The following is a 12,786-nucleotide window of genomic DNA, read 5'->3' as shown; positions in this document are numbered from 1 at the left end:
GCGAGGCTGAACTGGGGGAGCAGGGAGACTGGCAGCAGGGGACAGGGAGAGCCTCTTAGATGCACGGGGTGCAGGCTGGACGCCAGGCAGTGACCACAGAGATGTTCCGAGATGCAGTCAGGCAGACCTGTGATGACTTAATAGAAGGGGAAACTGGAAGAGGGAGTGTGTGTGGGGGAGAGTCTGGCGAGCGTCTTTGATGGTCTCTAGTATGTGTGTGAGAAGGCAATGGCACCCTACTCCAATACTCTTGCCTGGAAAACCCCATGGACGGAGGAGCCTGGTGGGCTGCAGTCCATGGGGTCGCTAAGTTGGACACGACTGAGCGACTTCACTTTCACTTTTCACTTTCATGCATTGGAGAAGGAAATGGCAACCCACTGCAGTGTTCTTGCCTGGAGAATCCCAGGGACAGGGGAGCCTGGTGGGCTGCCGCTATGAGGTCGCACAGAGTCGGACACGGCTGAAGCGACTCAGCAGCAGCCGCAGCAGTATGTGTGTTAGGTGGCTTTGAGTCTGTTTTAGCCTCTGAGACCTTCAGAGTATCCTGGGCTGGGATTTCCTGGAAGAGGGCAGTGACAGAAGGGTAGGTGGGGTGTGAGCCCTGTTAAAAGTGGTCCCAGACCCGAGGGAGTCCAAAGGGTGCAGTGAAGGAAGCTGTGAGCAGAGAGGCAGGGTCGTGGGGGCCAAGGAGAGGCCTTGAAAGCCCCCCCACAGACCTCTGTTTGCTTCCAGCTTCCAGTCTGGACAGTCGGTCGTTTGTGATGCTGCCCCCCGCGGACGAAGTGGTGACGAACCTGGAAATTCTGACAAGCAGGTGCCTCCACGGGAAGCACTGCTGCCGGCAGGTCCTCTGTCTCTACGAGCTCGCCAAGGTGCGCGCCGCGGGGCCTCCACGGGGGGCTGCCTCGGGGGGCTGGGGGGCAGTGGGGACGTTGCCCGGTCAGCTCGTCAGTGATGACCCCGACCTGGAGGGAGCGCTCTTGTCGGTGTGGTGGCCCCTGTAAATCCGCCCCCTGAGCCATAGAGGGGAGCTCGCCGTGTGGGACAGGGCCCTAAACTTCAAGTTTTTGAAATGAACTTGAGTGTAAAGACAGGAGCCAGAGCGGCCAGCAGCTGTGTCGGCTTTGTGCTGATTGAGGGAGAAAAAGATTCTACCCTAAATGCAGTGGAAGAGCGCGAGAAAGCTAGCCAAGGGTGAAGCCCTGCCTTGGACAGAGCGCAGAGGCGGCTTTGGAAATTAAGATTTCCTGCTGCCATGGGAACAGTAAAGAAGGGCTCCGCCTTTTATGTAGGTTTCATGACATTTGAAAAGCTCAGTGTTCAGTGAGAGAGGGTAAGTCACCTGATGATTTCTGAAGACAAACCTCTTGCTTGGATTCAGCTCATTGCCAAAGTGATAGAAGGGACTCGAAAAACAGGTTTCCTTCTTGTAAGCTTCCTGCTCAGGGTGAGGGATCTTGAAGCTCAGAAAATCACGGCCTCTGTCCATGTCAGATTCCGGGAAGGGTGGTGGTCTGCTGGCTTCCGCTGGCCCCTCATGATGGCCTGGGTTGCCTCCCTCTCAGGAGCTGGGCTGTTCCTACGCAGACGTCGCTGCCCAGGATGGTGAGGCCGTGCTCCGGGCCATCTTGGCCTCTCAGCAGCCTAATCGATGCAGGCGAGCTCAAGCCTTCATCAGCACCCAGGGCCTCAGGCCAGACACAGTGGCTGCACTTGTGGCTGAAGAGGTGACCCGGGAGCTGCTGACACCGTCGGAGGGAACAGGTACCCTGCTCCCAGGCCCCCCGGCCTTTCAGACCACTCTCCAGCTGCCCACAGCAAGGATTTGACTTATGTTCGTGTGCTTCCTGTGTGCTGTCCTGGCAAGGTGCCGGGTTGCACTTGAAACAACACACTGCATTCATTCCCTCCTTTAAAAATATTTACTCACTTGTTTATCTTTGGCCGTGTTGGGTCTGCATTGCTGCATGCGGGCTGCTCATAGCTGCAGAGCGCGGGCTGCTCTAGTTGAGGAGCGCAGGCCTCTCTTCGTGGTGGCTTTTCTCCTGTTGCGGAGCTTGGGCTTTGGTACCGCTGCACGTGGGCTCCATAGTTGGAGGTCGTGACTCGGCAGCCGTGGCGCGTACACAGGCTTAGCTGCCCCGTGGCGTGTGGGGCCTCCCAGGACCAGGGCTCAGACTGGTGTCTGCTGCCGTGTGAGGTGGCTTCTTAACCACTGGACACCAGGGGCCCCCTGCATTACTTTCCCCACTGTTGCTTCTTGTTCACCGCTTTAGGGTTGTATCTAGAGTGACGGTGCTTTTCTCTGAGCTGATGAGCCCCTGCTGTCCTGTGCGAGGCCATCTCGCCTGCAGTGCCAGAGGACAGCCGTCCGGGCAGCTCCCTCGGCGTGGCCCCCTGGGCCCAGGCCTGCGCAGTGGCCTCCTGCCCTGGGGCTCCTGTCTTCCTTTGATCTCTCTCACGGTAAAACTAGCGCCTCTCTCCACGTCTTTCTGTACAGGACACAGGCAGGTGTTTAGCCCAGCAGAGGAAAGCCAGATATTTCTTCAGCTGACCGCTTTGTGTCAAGACCCCACCTTGGTGGGCATGAAGTTGTTGGAGAAGATTTCCTCTGTTCCCCACGGGGAGCTGTCTTGCAGTAAGTTGTTGGCCATCTTCTTACATGTTTTGGGCCCGAGCAGGTCGCTGAGAAGCCTTCTGTTGGACACTTGTTCCCTGTCTGGATCCCTCCTCCTCCACGATTGTTTATGAGTTCTCAGTAGAGAGCCATGAGTCCACTGAAGAAAAGCTAGAAAATGTGTGTGGAAACGCAGCCCAGAATTGAAAATCACACCAAAAGTAACCTTTCCCATTTTGTATATTCAGCTTATTTCATTCTTACATTACCCTGCAAAATGGCTACTATTGTCCCCATTTTAGAAGAAGGAAACTAGAACTTCAGAGCAGTTGATTAATTTATAACTTATTATGTGACACAGCTGGCATCTGAACGCTGTGGTTTCAAAGCCCATTTCCGTGCTGTTGGGCTCCTTCAGTAGTGTGTGCCCCTCTCATCTTTTTCCGTGCAAGCCCATAGATGCTCATTTTTTAAAATGGCATTATACTGTGGCTACTACTTATAATTATGAATATGCTATCATTAATATCTTTCCATGACACTGACTATTCTACATAATTTTTTTACAGTTACACAGTATTTCTCTTACATGTAATTTTAAAAGGTTTACCCTGTTCCAGGACCTGCAGATTGCTTGTAGTAGCTTCTGCTGCTTTAAACACTGACAGACATGCTCACAGGCAGTCTGTGTGCACATCCATGATTACTTCTATAAGAAAAATTCCTGATTCAGGAGTATGCCCGTTTTTAAAGCTTTCAGTTCAGTCACTCAGTCATGTCCAGCTCTTTGCGACCCCATGGACTGCAGCTCGCCAGGCCTCCCTGTCCGTCACCAACTCCCGGAGTTTACTGAAACTCATGTCCATCAAGTCAGTGATGCCATCCAACCATCTCATCCTCTGTCGTCCCCTTCTCCTCCTGCCCCCAATCCCTCCCAGCATCTGGGTCTTTTCCAGTGAGTCAACTCTTCGCATGAGGTGGCCAAAGTATTGGAGTTTCAGCTTCAGCATCAGTCCTTCCAGTGAACACCCAGGACTGATCTCCTTTAGGATGGACTGGTTGGATCTCCTTACAGTCCAAGGGACTCTCAAGAGTCTTCTCCAACAACACAGTTCAAAAGCATCAATTCTTCAAATAGCAGCCCACTCCAGTACTCTTGCCTGAAGAATCCCACGGACGGAGGAGCCTGGTGGGCTGCAGTCCGTGGGGTCGCTAAGAGTCGGGCACGACTGAGTGACTTCACTTTCACTTTTCACTTTCCTACATTGGAGAAGGAAATGGCAACCCACTCCAGTGTTCTTGCCTGGAGAATCCCAGGGACAGAGGAGCCTGGTGGGCTGCCGTCTCTGGGGTTGCACAGAATCAGACACGACTGAAGCGACCTAGCAGCAGCAGCTTTCTTTACAATCCAGCTCTCACACCCATACACAACTACTGGAAAAACCATCGCTTTGACTAGACAGACCTTTGTTGGCAAAGTAATGTCTATACATAAAATATAAAATATATATATTGCCAAATTTACTTCAGAGAAGAAAAATTCACTTCGCCCTCTTAAGCAGTGTGTGAGAGTCTCATTTCCTGGGATGCATTGAAAGGGAAAGTGTTAGTCACTCAGTCATGTTCGACAGTTGACCAGCACGTGGACTGTAGCCCTCCGGGCTCCTCTGTCCACAGGATTCTCCAGGCAAGAACACTGGAGTGGGTTGCCACTCCTCCTCCAGGGGATCTTCCCAACCCAAGGATGGAACCTGGGTCTCCTGTATCTTAGGCAGATTCTTTATGTTTGAGCCACCAGGGAACATTATACTCTGCAAATCTGATAGATGCAAAAAAAAGGCATCTTACTGATGTTTAGTGAACAAGTGAGATTTTAAGAGGTTGAACAGTTTTATTTTTAAAATAACCTTCTGGGAATTCCCTGGCGGACCAGTGAATTTGCTTTCACTGCCGTAGGCCCAGGTTCAGTCAGGGAACTAAGATCCTGCCAGCCGTACGGACAGCCAGAAGACAGGCACAGACTGCAGCTCCTGTCAGTCCAGTTCAGGAATACCTGCCAAGCACTGACTGTGTGCCAGTGACTCTAGAAGCCAGGACTGTGGTGGACAAGTCAAACAGCAGCCCTGGAGCTCACAGACGAGGGGTGTCTCACACAGTAAGAGGCCCAGTGGCGTCAGGAAGGGTTTGGAGAGGAAATGTGCAAACCAGGGCCTGAACGACTCGGAGTGGGTGGGTCTGGGGAGGGCCCCGTGCACACTCAGCACAGTGTGGGTCAAGGCTGGGAACCCCCCTTCCGGCTTCCAGCACCACGGATAACTTTTCTCTTTCCCTTTTAATTGTGTCCATAGTGATTGTGTGTAGTAGTTTTAAATTTGTGTCATCAAATCTTAATCGGACAAGTCCATAGAAGGACCAGGCATCAGATAGCACCTGATTAGGCCCTGACGCCCCGCTGAGCTGCAGAGAATGACCTCGGACTCGGGGTGGCAGGCACTGCACCAGTCTGCGTGCAGGGAGTCTCTCCATCTGTGGAAAGCTAGGCGCCTCTGCTCTCACTGTTGCAGCCTTTCAGAAGTGCTGTCACTATATGTGGACTGTCTGAGGGGAGTTAACCCTGTGCTATCACTGAGAGAAAACTGACTCCGTCAGGGGGCTGTCCCAGAGCTAGAGCTGGTACGGCCAGGGATCTCAGGGCCTGGGGAGCGCCTTCTCCAGAAGGCCCCGGCACCCTCCGGCCAGACGCAGAGCGAGACAGCGGGCAGCCGGAGTGGACAGTCCTGTCTGAACGTGTGCCCCCCCCCCCCCCCCACCCAGCCACAGAGCTGCTGATTCTGGCTCATCAGTGCTTCACGCTGACCTGCCACATGGAGGGCATCACGCGCGTCCTGCAGGCCGCCCGGCTGCTCACCGACAACCACTTGGCCCCCAGTGAGGAGTACGGGCTGGTGGTAAGTCACCCCTGACCTTTGCGCCCATCCTGAGATCACCTTTGACAGACAGGTGGGCTGGAGGCCGTCTCAGAGCTGATGTCTCTTAGGGAATCTGCCCGTCTCGGTACCGCTACCTACTTGGTAGCTGGCTGGGCAGCTCAACCTTCTGCTCCAGACTTCTGTCAGAATCCAAGCGAGCGCCAAAGGAACAGAAATCAGAGAGGATCCCTGCCGTGCCCCAGGCTGTCGCAGCCATTCACCCCACTCTTCCAGAGGGCTAAGGCAGCGGTCGCTTTCCCCACAAAACAGGGCTCAGACCCGCCTCTTCCATGTGAATTGAAAGGAGCCGACAACTCAAGCTTCCCGCACTTCCGCAAATTCTGTAGGCTTGAAGTGGACCCGAGTAGCTGAGCAGGCAGTTGGGTGCTGTAATTAGGAGTGTGGGGGCAGAAGGGTGCCTGCCCAGGAGGATGACCCTGCAGCACGCGATGGTCATGTTTAGACAGCAGAGGAGGGGACAGCCAGCGGCTAGTATGTATGAATTCTCCAGAGAAGGCCCCTGTTGGGTACGTGGGGCCGGGACAAGGGGAGGCAGGCGGGAGGAAAGGAGGGGAGCCTGGCAGCCTGGCCATTAACCCTGCTCCCCGCTGGAGCCGGGTATGTGAACGCGCCTAGCCGAGCTGTAGAGGAGGGGAGTCTGGCTCAGAGAACGCCAGGCGGTGCTGACGCAGGCTGCCTTCTCTCCCTGCAGGTGCGCCTCCTCACTGGCATCGGCAGGTACAGCGAGATGACGTACGCGCTCGACCTGCTGCACGAGAGGCACTGCTTTGAGATGCTCATGAGGAAGAAGCTGGACCCTGTAGGTGCACAGTTTCGGAGCTGCTGCTCTCCTGACCCTGGGGAGGCTCAGGCTTTCTCAGGAGTAATCCCACCCAGGGTGGACTTCGGGATATGGAAGATGAGAACCAAGGACCTCCCTCAGACATACTCCGAAACCAGTAGCTTGAGGTTCCAGAGCTCCAGCCAGGTCACAGATGTGCTGATAGACGCCGAGTGATGAAGAGCAAGTCTCCTCACTCACTGTCCCAAGGCCTGCTTTGGCAGGGGCAAAACCCCTCCCTGGATTGACCTGCCTGGGCCCTTAGAGTGGAGCGTTTTCACGGGACCATGAAAAAGTGTTCCTAAGAGCTGTTCAGACGTGGGTGCCAAGCTCTGGGCCTAGAAGGCTGTGGGGCTGCTTACAGTGGCCAGGAAGGAGGCTGGGAAGCAAAGGCCTGACTCACCAGGCCTTGGGCCTCTGCTGTTTGTCTGTCCTTAGACAAGCTGTGTCTGACACCAGGCTGCATCTGAGAGTCTGTTCCCAGGTCTTTCATGGGCTGAGTATTGTTTCCACCCATTTCACCTCCCTGTGGGCCTGCCCGGGGAGTGCAGTGGCTTAGGACACTGCTTCCGATACAGGGGGCGCAGGTGTGATCCCTGGTTAGGGAACGAAGATCCCGCATCCTGTGTAGCAGGGCCACAGAAATTAATTAAAACCTAGGTGCACTTTGTTATCTGAGAACTTGGGCCAGCCAAGCAGGATTAAGAGACATATTTTTCTATATGTTGTGCGGGTAGGAAGTAGCCTGCTTTTCTGAGTTAACAAGCAGCATTCAGAGAGGCAGAAAAAGTCTCCTCAGTGGCGTCAGGACAGACTAGTCCAGTTACAAGGAAAGGAGCAAGAGATGCCTTTCAGGGCTCTTAAAATTGTTTTGGAGGCATTTTTGTTTCTGCATTGAAGCATTCTTTTAATAACTTTGTTTCCAATTATGAAAGTAATGCATTTTAAGACATTTGCTTACTTCAGCACATACACTAAGAACTAGAATCGTACAGAGATTAGCATGACCCCTGCACAAGGGTGACACAGAAATTTGTGAGCATTCCGTATTAAAACCACCACTTGGGAAACAGAACACGGAAGAAGCCTTGTGTGTCTAGCTGCTGTAGTCACTGCCGACACTGTGGTACCGGCCCTTGGTTTCCACGTGCACCCGCAAGCATGAACACGTGCATGTTTACGTGTGTGTGTACATGTTTACACTTTTTACTAAACGTGTGTCATGCAGAGCAGATAGGGAATAGCCTGCGTTTCTCAGTGTTCAAGTCAACGTTGGTTCTAATGGCTACATTAGCCTTTTGTTGGCCATCTGGATTATTTCTAATTGTTTGCTATCAAATATCCTTGTTATATCCATCTTAGCACTTTCCTCTGCTTGCTTCTTGAGGGACAGAACTTAGAGTGGAGTTGTGAAGGCTTTTCCTCCGACAGGTCAGCAGGGAGGATGTGCCGTTCGCCTGTATTCAGGGTAGCAGAAACACGCCTTCATTTGTGCCTCTTTTCCTTTTCCGTGGGAGTTTTTGAGGAACTCGCACAAGCGAAGGACTAGGTCAGCCCTGCCTGCTCTGCAGTGCCTGGTTGAGGCCTTGGTAACCCTGCTTTTCTGGGCAGAGTGGCACCCTGAAGACGGCCCTGCTGGACTACATCAAGCGCCGCCGCCCCGGGGACAGCGAGAAGCACAACATGATCGCACTGTGCTTCAGCATGTGCCGGGAGATCGGCGAGAACCACGAGGCAGCTGCCTGTGTCCAGCTGAGACTGATCGAGTCTCAGCCCTGGGGTAAGCAGAGGCCACAGCGGCACCCCCAGGGGCAGTGCTGCTGGCCAGGGCAGGGTCTCAGGGCTAAGAAGGGCAAGAAACCAGGAGACTGATACCCACCTCAGCTTCTAGACATTCATCCAGTGGGTCCCAGCGGGGCAGAAAGGAGGCGGAAGGGGGGTCGGAAGGCATTTACCCCTCTTGTAGCCCGTGCGTCCAGAGGTGTCATCTGTCAGGAACCGTTGCATGCGGAGGCTGTGGGCGCCTGCCGGGACGCTTGAGAGGAGCGAACCAGGCAGGGCAGTATAGAGGGAGGGAGGGAGCGCGCGAGCCTCACTTCCCCTGAGTGAGATGCGGCTGCCTCCCTGGGGGCGCGGGCTGGGCTGAGGCTCTGGCCCACGCTGCTGCTCTGTGGGGAGAGAGTAGCCCGCTCTGGGGGCCAGACACAGGCACGTCCGCGCCACTCCCTGCAGAGGACCACGTCAAGGATGGGCGGCGACTGAAGCAGCTGCTGCTGAAGGCCCTGACTCTGATGCTGGACGCGGCCGAGAGTTACGCCAAGGTAACCGGGAGCCTTAGTCAGACTGGCCTTGGGGCTTGGTTTTGCGGGAGGAGTGATTTTGTTCCGCGGCTGGAGGGGTCATAGGGGAGACGTCACAAAGTCCGTCCGTGCCGACCTCCGCCCTTGCCCCTCAGGACTCCTGCGTGCGCCAGGCCCTGCGCTGCCAGCGGCTCACCAGGTTGCTGACGCTGCAGATTCACTTTCTGAACTGCGGCCAGGACACAAAGCTCATCAACCTGAGCCGCCACAGGCTGACGGACTGCATCACGGCCCTGCCTCGGTTCTACCAGGTGAGCACAAAGGCCCAGCAGTACCGCCGGCCTCGTCTCTCCTGGCGTCCCTGTCACAGGGCCCAGAGGCTGTGCGGCTTCCCTGGGGGTCTCAGGTCGGCCAGCCCTGCCTTTGCAGCCTGACCCACCCAGCCGCCTCTGCACAGTGGTGCTTCTGGCCAGCATGTCGTCTGGGCAGAGGCCGGAGACCAGCGAGGCCGCATGCCGTCCCCTTTCTCCGCACCGTTAAGCCTTTGCACTTCGACAGTTGAGGTTCAGAGGAACGTCCCTGCTCGTGGTCCCGTGAGCACCTCTGAGCCCGTTTCCAGAATGTGTGTGCTTTCGGGATAGCGTAAAAAGCCAGGGCTTCGGGGAGGCTGGTTCCAGCCCTTTAACAAGGAGGGACAGTTATCAGGGAATCAGCCCTTTCACTGAACAGAGCTGAATGAGAGAAATATTCTTCATCAGCAGTTCTTTTAACTCATTTTGAAGATCAGAATGGGGTGTCAGGGGAAGGGTAACGTCAGACTTCTCACCAGCCCTGACAGCCAGGCTTGCACGTCATCGGCAGCGGCCACGCTCGCTGAGCGTGCAGTGTCGAGCGGCCTTCTAGAATCGTTTGCCTCTAACCGTGCCCTCCTTCCCTTCCTCCCCTCCACCCTTTTCAGGCTTCCATTGTGGCAGAGGCCTATGACTTCATTCCTGACTGGGCTGAAATTCTGTATCAACAAGTGATTCTTAAAGGAGACTTTAATTACTTGGAAGAATTCAAGCAGCAAAGGTTATTAAGACCCAGTATATTTGAAGAGATTTCAATAAAGTAAGTACTAAAATGCCTCTGCTTTGGTGTCAGGCATGGGTTTTAAGAATTTTATAGCTAAGTATAACATGTCTAACCCCTTGGCTTTAGATGGCAAAGAGATGTCAAGAATATCCAGAGGGATAAGATCTTTTAACAGATTTATGCAGAGGAATGAGAATAGCTTGCTTATGATGCTCTGTACCCAAAATGGGAGGAGAGCTACTCAGCTGGCCTGAGGTGCCAAAAACACTAACATCAAAAAGTCCCTCTGGAGCAGGAAATTAAGGCCGGCATTAAGATACTCATTTTTAATGAAATTTCATTGTTATCAAGCACTGATAGCGAGGGCTATACTGGTGCCCTAATACTAGTCTGATTTCCTAGACTCAAGCACGTTCTTTTCTCTAGGTAATGCTAAGTATGAGAGCTTACAGCCCTCGCTTAAGATACAGTATTTTAAACCTGAACATCCTTGCTTCTCTGTTTAGATGTAAACATCATCAGCCGACAGAGTTTGTTCTGAAAAACCTGGGGAAGTTCCTCGCATGCTGTGAAGACGTCTACCTGCATTACAAGCTGGCGTACGAACACAGGCTTTATGATGTTGTCAGTGTGCTTCTGAAGGACCCTCAGACCGGCTGCTGTCTGAAGGACATGCTAGCAGGTTAGAGGGACTCAGGTGACACACGAGGGTGGTTACTGCCAGGGATTAAGTGCCTGTTTCTTGTACTGAAACGAGGCACTTACAGCTTGTGGTCAGCCTGGAGAGAAACACACTGAGGATCTTTGATGTCTGAACACCAGGACTGGCCATACCAGGCCTTTGTGAATAGTGGGCAAGAGAATGAGACATGTTCACAAGGGAGTTCTTTTTGAAAATGATTATGCATCTATATCATTTTCTACATATATCAATATCTGTATGTTGGTATTAAGAAAAAAAGTTCCATCTTCCTCAGGATCGTTTCACTTTAGGGGCTGATACAGTATTATTAGGAAAGAATAGCTATGCCTGCAGATTCCAGTTTCAAAGGAATTTAATAGTTTACACAGTTGAGGAACAGATGATACATTTCCATTTGTTAGAAACTGATCTCTATAATAAAATAGATTTGAAATTCAGTGTATGTCAGTGTTACTGCTAAGGAAATCTTAGCCCTTGGCTGCCTTAAAGGAAGCAACCTTTATTGGCTGTAATTATTGCTGAAGAGTCACTGCATTCTGTAAATTCCTCAAGTCATGGGATGGTCCTGTCTCCACTTGGTGGTCTACAGAGCTCGGATTGAAGCTTCTACTCCTATGTAAGAGAAATTTAAAATACTTGCTCTGTCCCTATTTTTGATTCCATGGCAGTTTCCAACAAAGACTCTAACCACAGATTTGGTTAAATTGATAACCAGAATAATAGAGAAGATCGCCCAGTCCCTGCATACAGCCGTCACCTGAGTTTAAGCTCAGTTCCTCCAAATAAATACTTCTAGGTATTTAATTAGGCCTTAGTATCTAAGCAACCAAATAATTTCTCCAAATAAATACAGAAGCCTGCAGCTCCTCTGTGGCTCTAGAGTGACACTATTAAGGACTTTGCAAATCATTTTTCTCCTAAAACTACATCTGCTCATCAAGCACTTATAAAGCTTTGTAAGCATATAGAGAACTCAAGTCCCAAGAGCTCTGTTCTATACTCTCCAAAAATATCTCTTGGGAGGTAACACAAAATTTAAGTCCTCACAATAGTGACTTTATTAAATTAGTTGCTTTATAAAACATTGCAGATGTCATAATTGTTAACATAACAATTTACCAAACTGTAGTTAACCGGTGCAGTTTGCTGAGCATGTTTTATAAAGGAAAGGAAATGCCAAAACCCTGTTGAAAGTTGCTCCACTGCAGCCTTGGAGAACAAAGGAAGATTTGTTTCTCAGACACTTACATCAGGCAAATAAAACAGGTGAGGAGTTCCCTGCCCCACCCCCCCATCTGAGGCTCTCCGTCAGTAGAACAGTCTGATAAATGGCAACTAGACAGTCTGTGCAGTCAAGAGATTCCACAACTTGTAATGCAGCGATGGAGAGGTTTACCTTCTTCAGCTTCAAAGTTGGAGGGTTTTGGTCATTTGCTTTTCAAACTAGTGCTTTGCAGCCGCCGTGTCTTCACTCTGAGATTAGCAGTCTTCGTCACAATATATTTTTAATATCCTCACGCTCAATTTTAAGACAAAGCAATTTTAATACTAGGTGGACACCACATGCCCTTGCAGCAGACTGCTTTTCTTGACAAGTTATGAAGTAGTTCAAGGAGGTATGGTTAAGGCTGTATTACTGAATGGTGCTGGTAAATAGGACACAATTTTTTTTGTCATGTTGCAACCTTTGTTTCCAATTTAGTGACTGCTGCTATGGAATCAGATAGCAACAATGACAACATTATTAGGTTTGTTTTTTAAAACTATGATTTAGTAGCAACAGAGGTTCCCAATTTTAACCCCTTGGCAACAAGATCCAAGTTCCCTCATTTGCACATTAGCACCTAAGTGTCAAGGGATTCAATAACCAGCACAAAAGATACTGCACTTCTGATTGTAGCATTTGGCAGAACTGAAAGGAAAGGAAGTTGTGCTACATGTTGAAGGGATTGTGGGCAACAGAAAGAAGACGCCAGGAGAAGATAAAATGTCACATGAAGTCTTCGTAGTCTTGTGCGTATCCGCCGTCGTAACCGCCATAATCTGCCAGGTCATCTTTCATGGTGGCCTTTAATCCCCCTCCAGGAACCACACCTTTCTTCTTCTTTTTGGCTTTGCTTTGCTGAAGATAAAAGAGTTAAGTCATAAGACTTTCTCTACTGTGGGATCTTTATTTGGTACAGCAACCCTCAGAGTCAAAAAAAAGCTCTGGTTCCAGAAAAACCGAGTTCTCTGAGATTCCAGAACTAAGCCAGGGTAATTTCTATTACTAATTTAGA

General features: G+C 51.4%; 2 protein-coding genes and 1 non-coding gene across 4 annotated transcripts in view; 2 read left to right on the top strand and 1 right to left on the bottom strand.

Annotated features, from left to right (window-relative positions):
* The window catches only part of SPG11 (SPG11 vesicle trafficking associated, spatacsin), a 74,732-nt gene extending 63,788 nt beyond the window's left edge, over nt 1–10,944 (top strand). Inside the window, exons 31-40 of one of the 2 annotated variants that reach the window (XM_042252881.1) lie at nt 736–875; nt 1,569–1,767; nt 2,504–2,641; nt 5,435–5,568; nt 6,302–6,409; nt 8,042–8,210; nt 8,663–8,751; nt 8,886–9,041; nt 9,689–9,840; nt 10,311–10,944. In XM_042252881.1, coding sequence (XP_042108815.1) covers nt 736–875; nt 1,569–1,767; nt 2,504–2,641; nt 5,435–5,568; nt 6,302–6,409; nt 8,042–8,210; nt 8,663–8,751; nt 8,886–9,041; nt 9,689–9,840; nt 10,311–10,491 — 1,466 coding nt within the window. In that variant the 3' untranslated portion in view covers nt 10,492–10,944. Of the gene's footprint in view, nt 1–735; nt 876–1,568; nt 1,768–2,503; nt 2,642–5,434; nt 5,569–6,301; nt 6,410–8,041; nt 8,211–8,632; nt 8,752–8,885; nt 9,042–9,688; nt 9,841–10,310 lie in introns of both variants that reach the window. The other variant, XM_027972144.2, reaches the window with a different exon arrangement.
* LOC114115922 (U6 spliceosomal RNA) lies at nt 7,384–7,485 on the top strand. Its single transcript, XR_003590027.1, has one exon. It is a non-coding gene; the product is annotated as a U6 spliceosomal RNA (small nuclear RNA).
* Nucleotides 10,842–12,786, bottom strand: part of EIF3J (eukaryotic translation initiation factor 3 subunit J) — a 28,643-nt gene continuing 26,698 nt past the window's right edge. The window contains exon 10 of the mRNA XM_027972149.3: nt 10,842–12,629. Within this exon, the coding sequence (XP_027827950.2) occupies nt 12,498–12,629 (132 nt within the window). The 3' untranslated portion in view covers nt 10,842–12,497. The remainder of the gene's footprint in view (nt 12,630–12,786) is intronic.

The sequence above is a fragment of the Ovis aries genome, chromosome 7, assembly GCF_016772045.2.
Source record: "Ovis aries strain OAR_USU_Benz2616 breed Rambouillet chromosome 7, ARS-UI_Ramb_v3.0, whole genome shotgun sequence".
Taxonomy (NCBI): Eukaryota; Metazoa; Chordata; class Mammalia; order Artiodactyla; family Bovidae; genus Ovis; species Ovis aries.
This window is presented reverse-complemented; position numbering and strand designations above follow the sequence as displayed.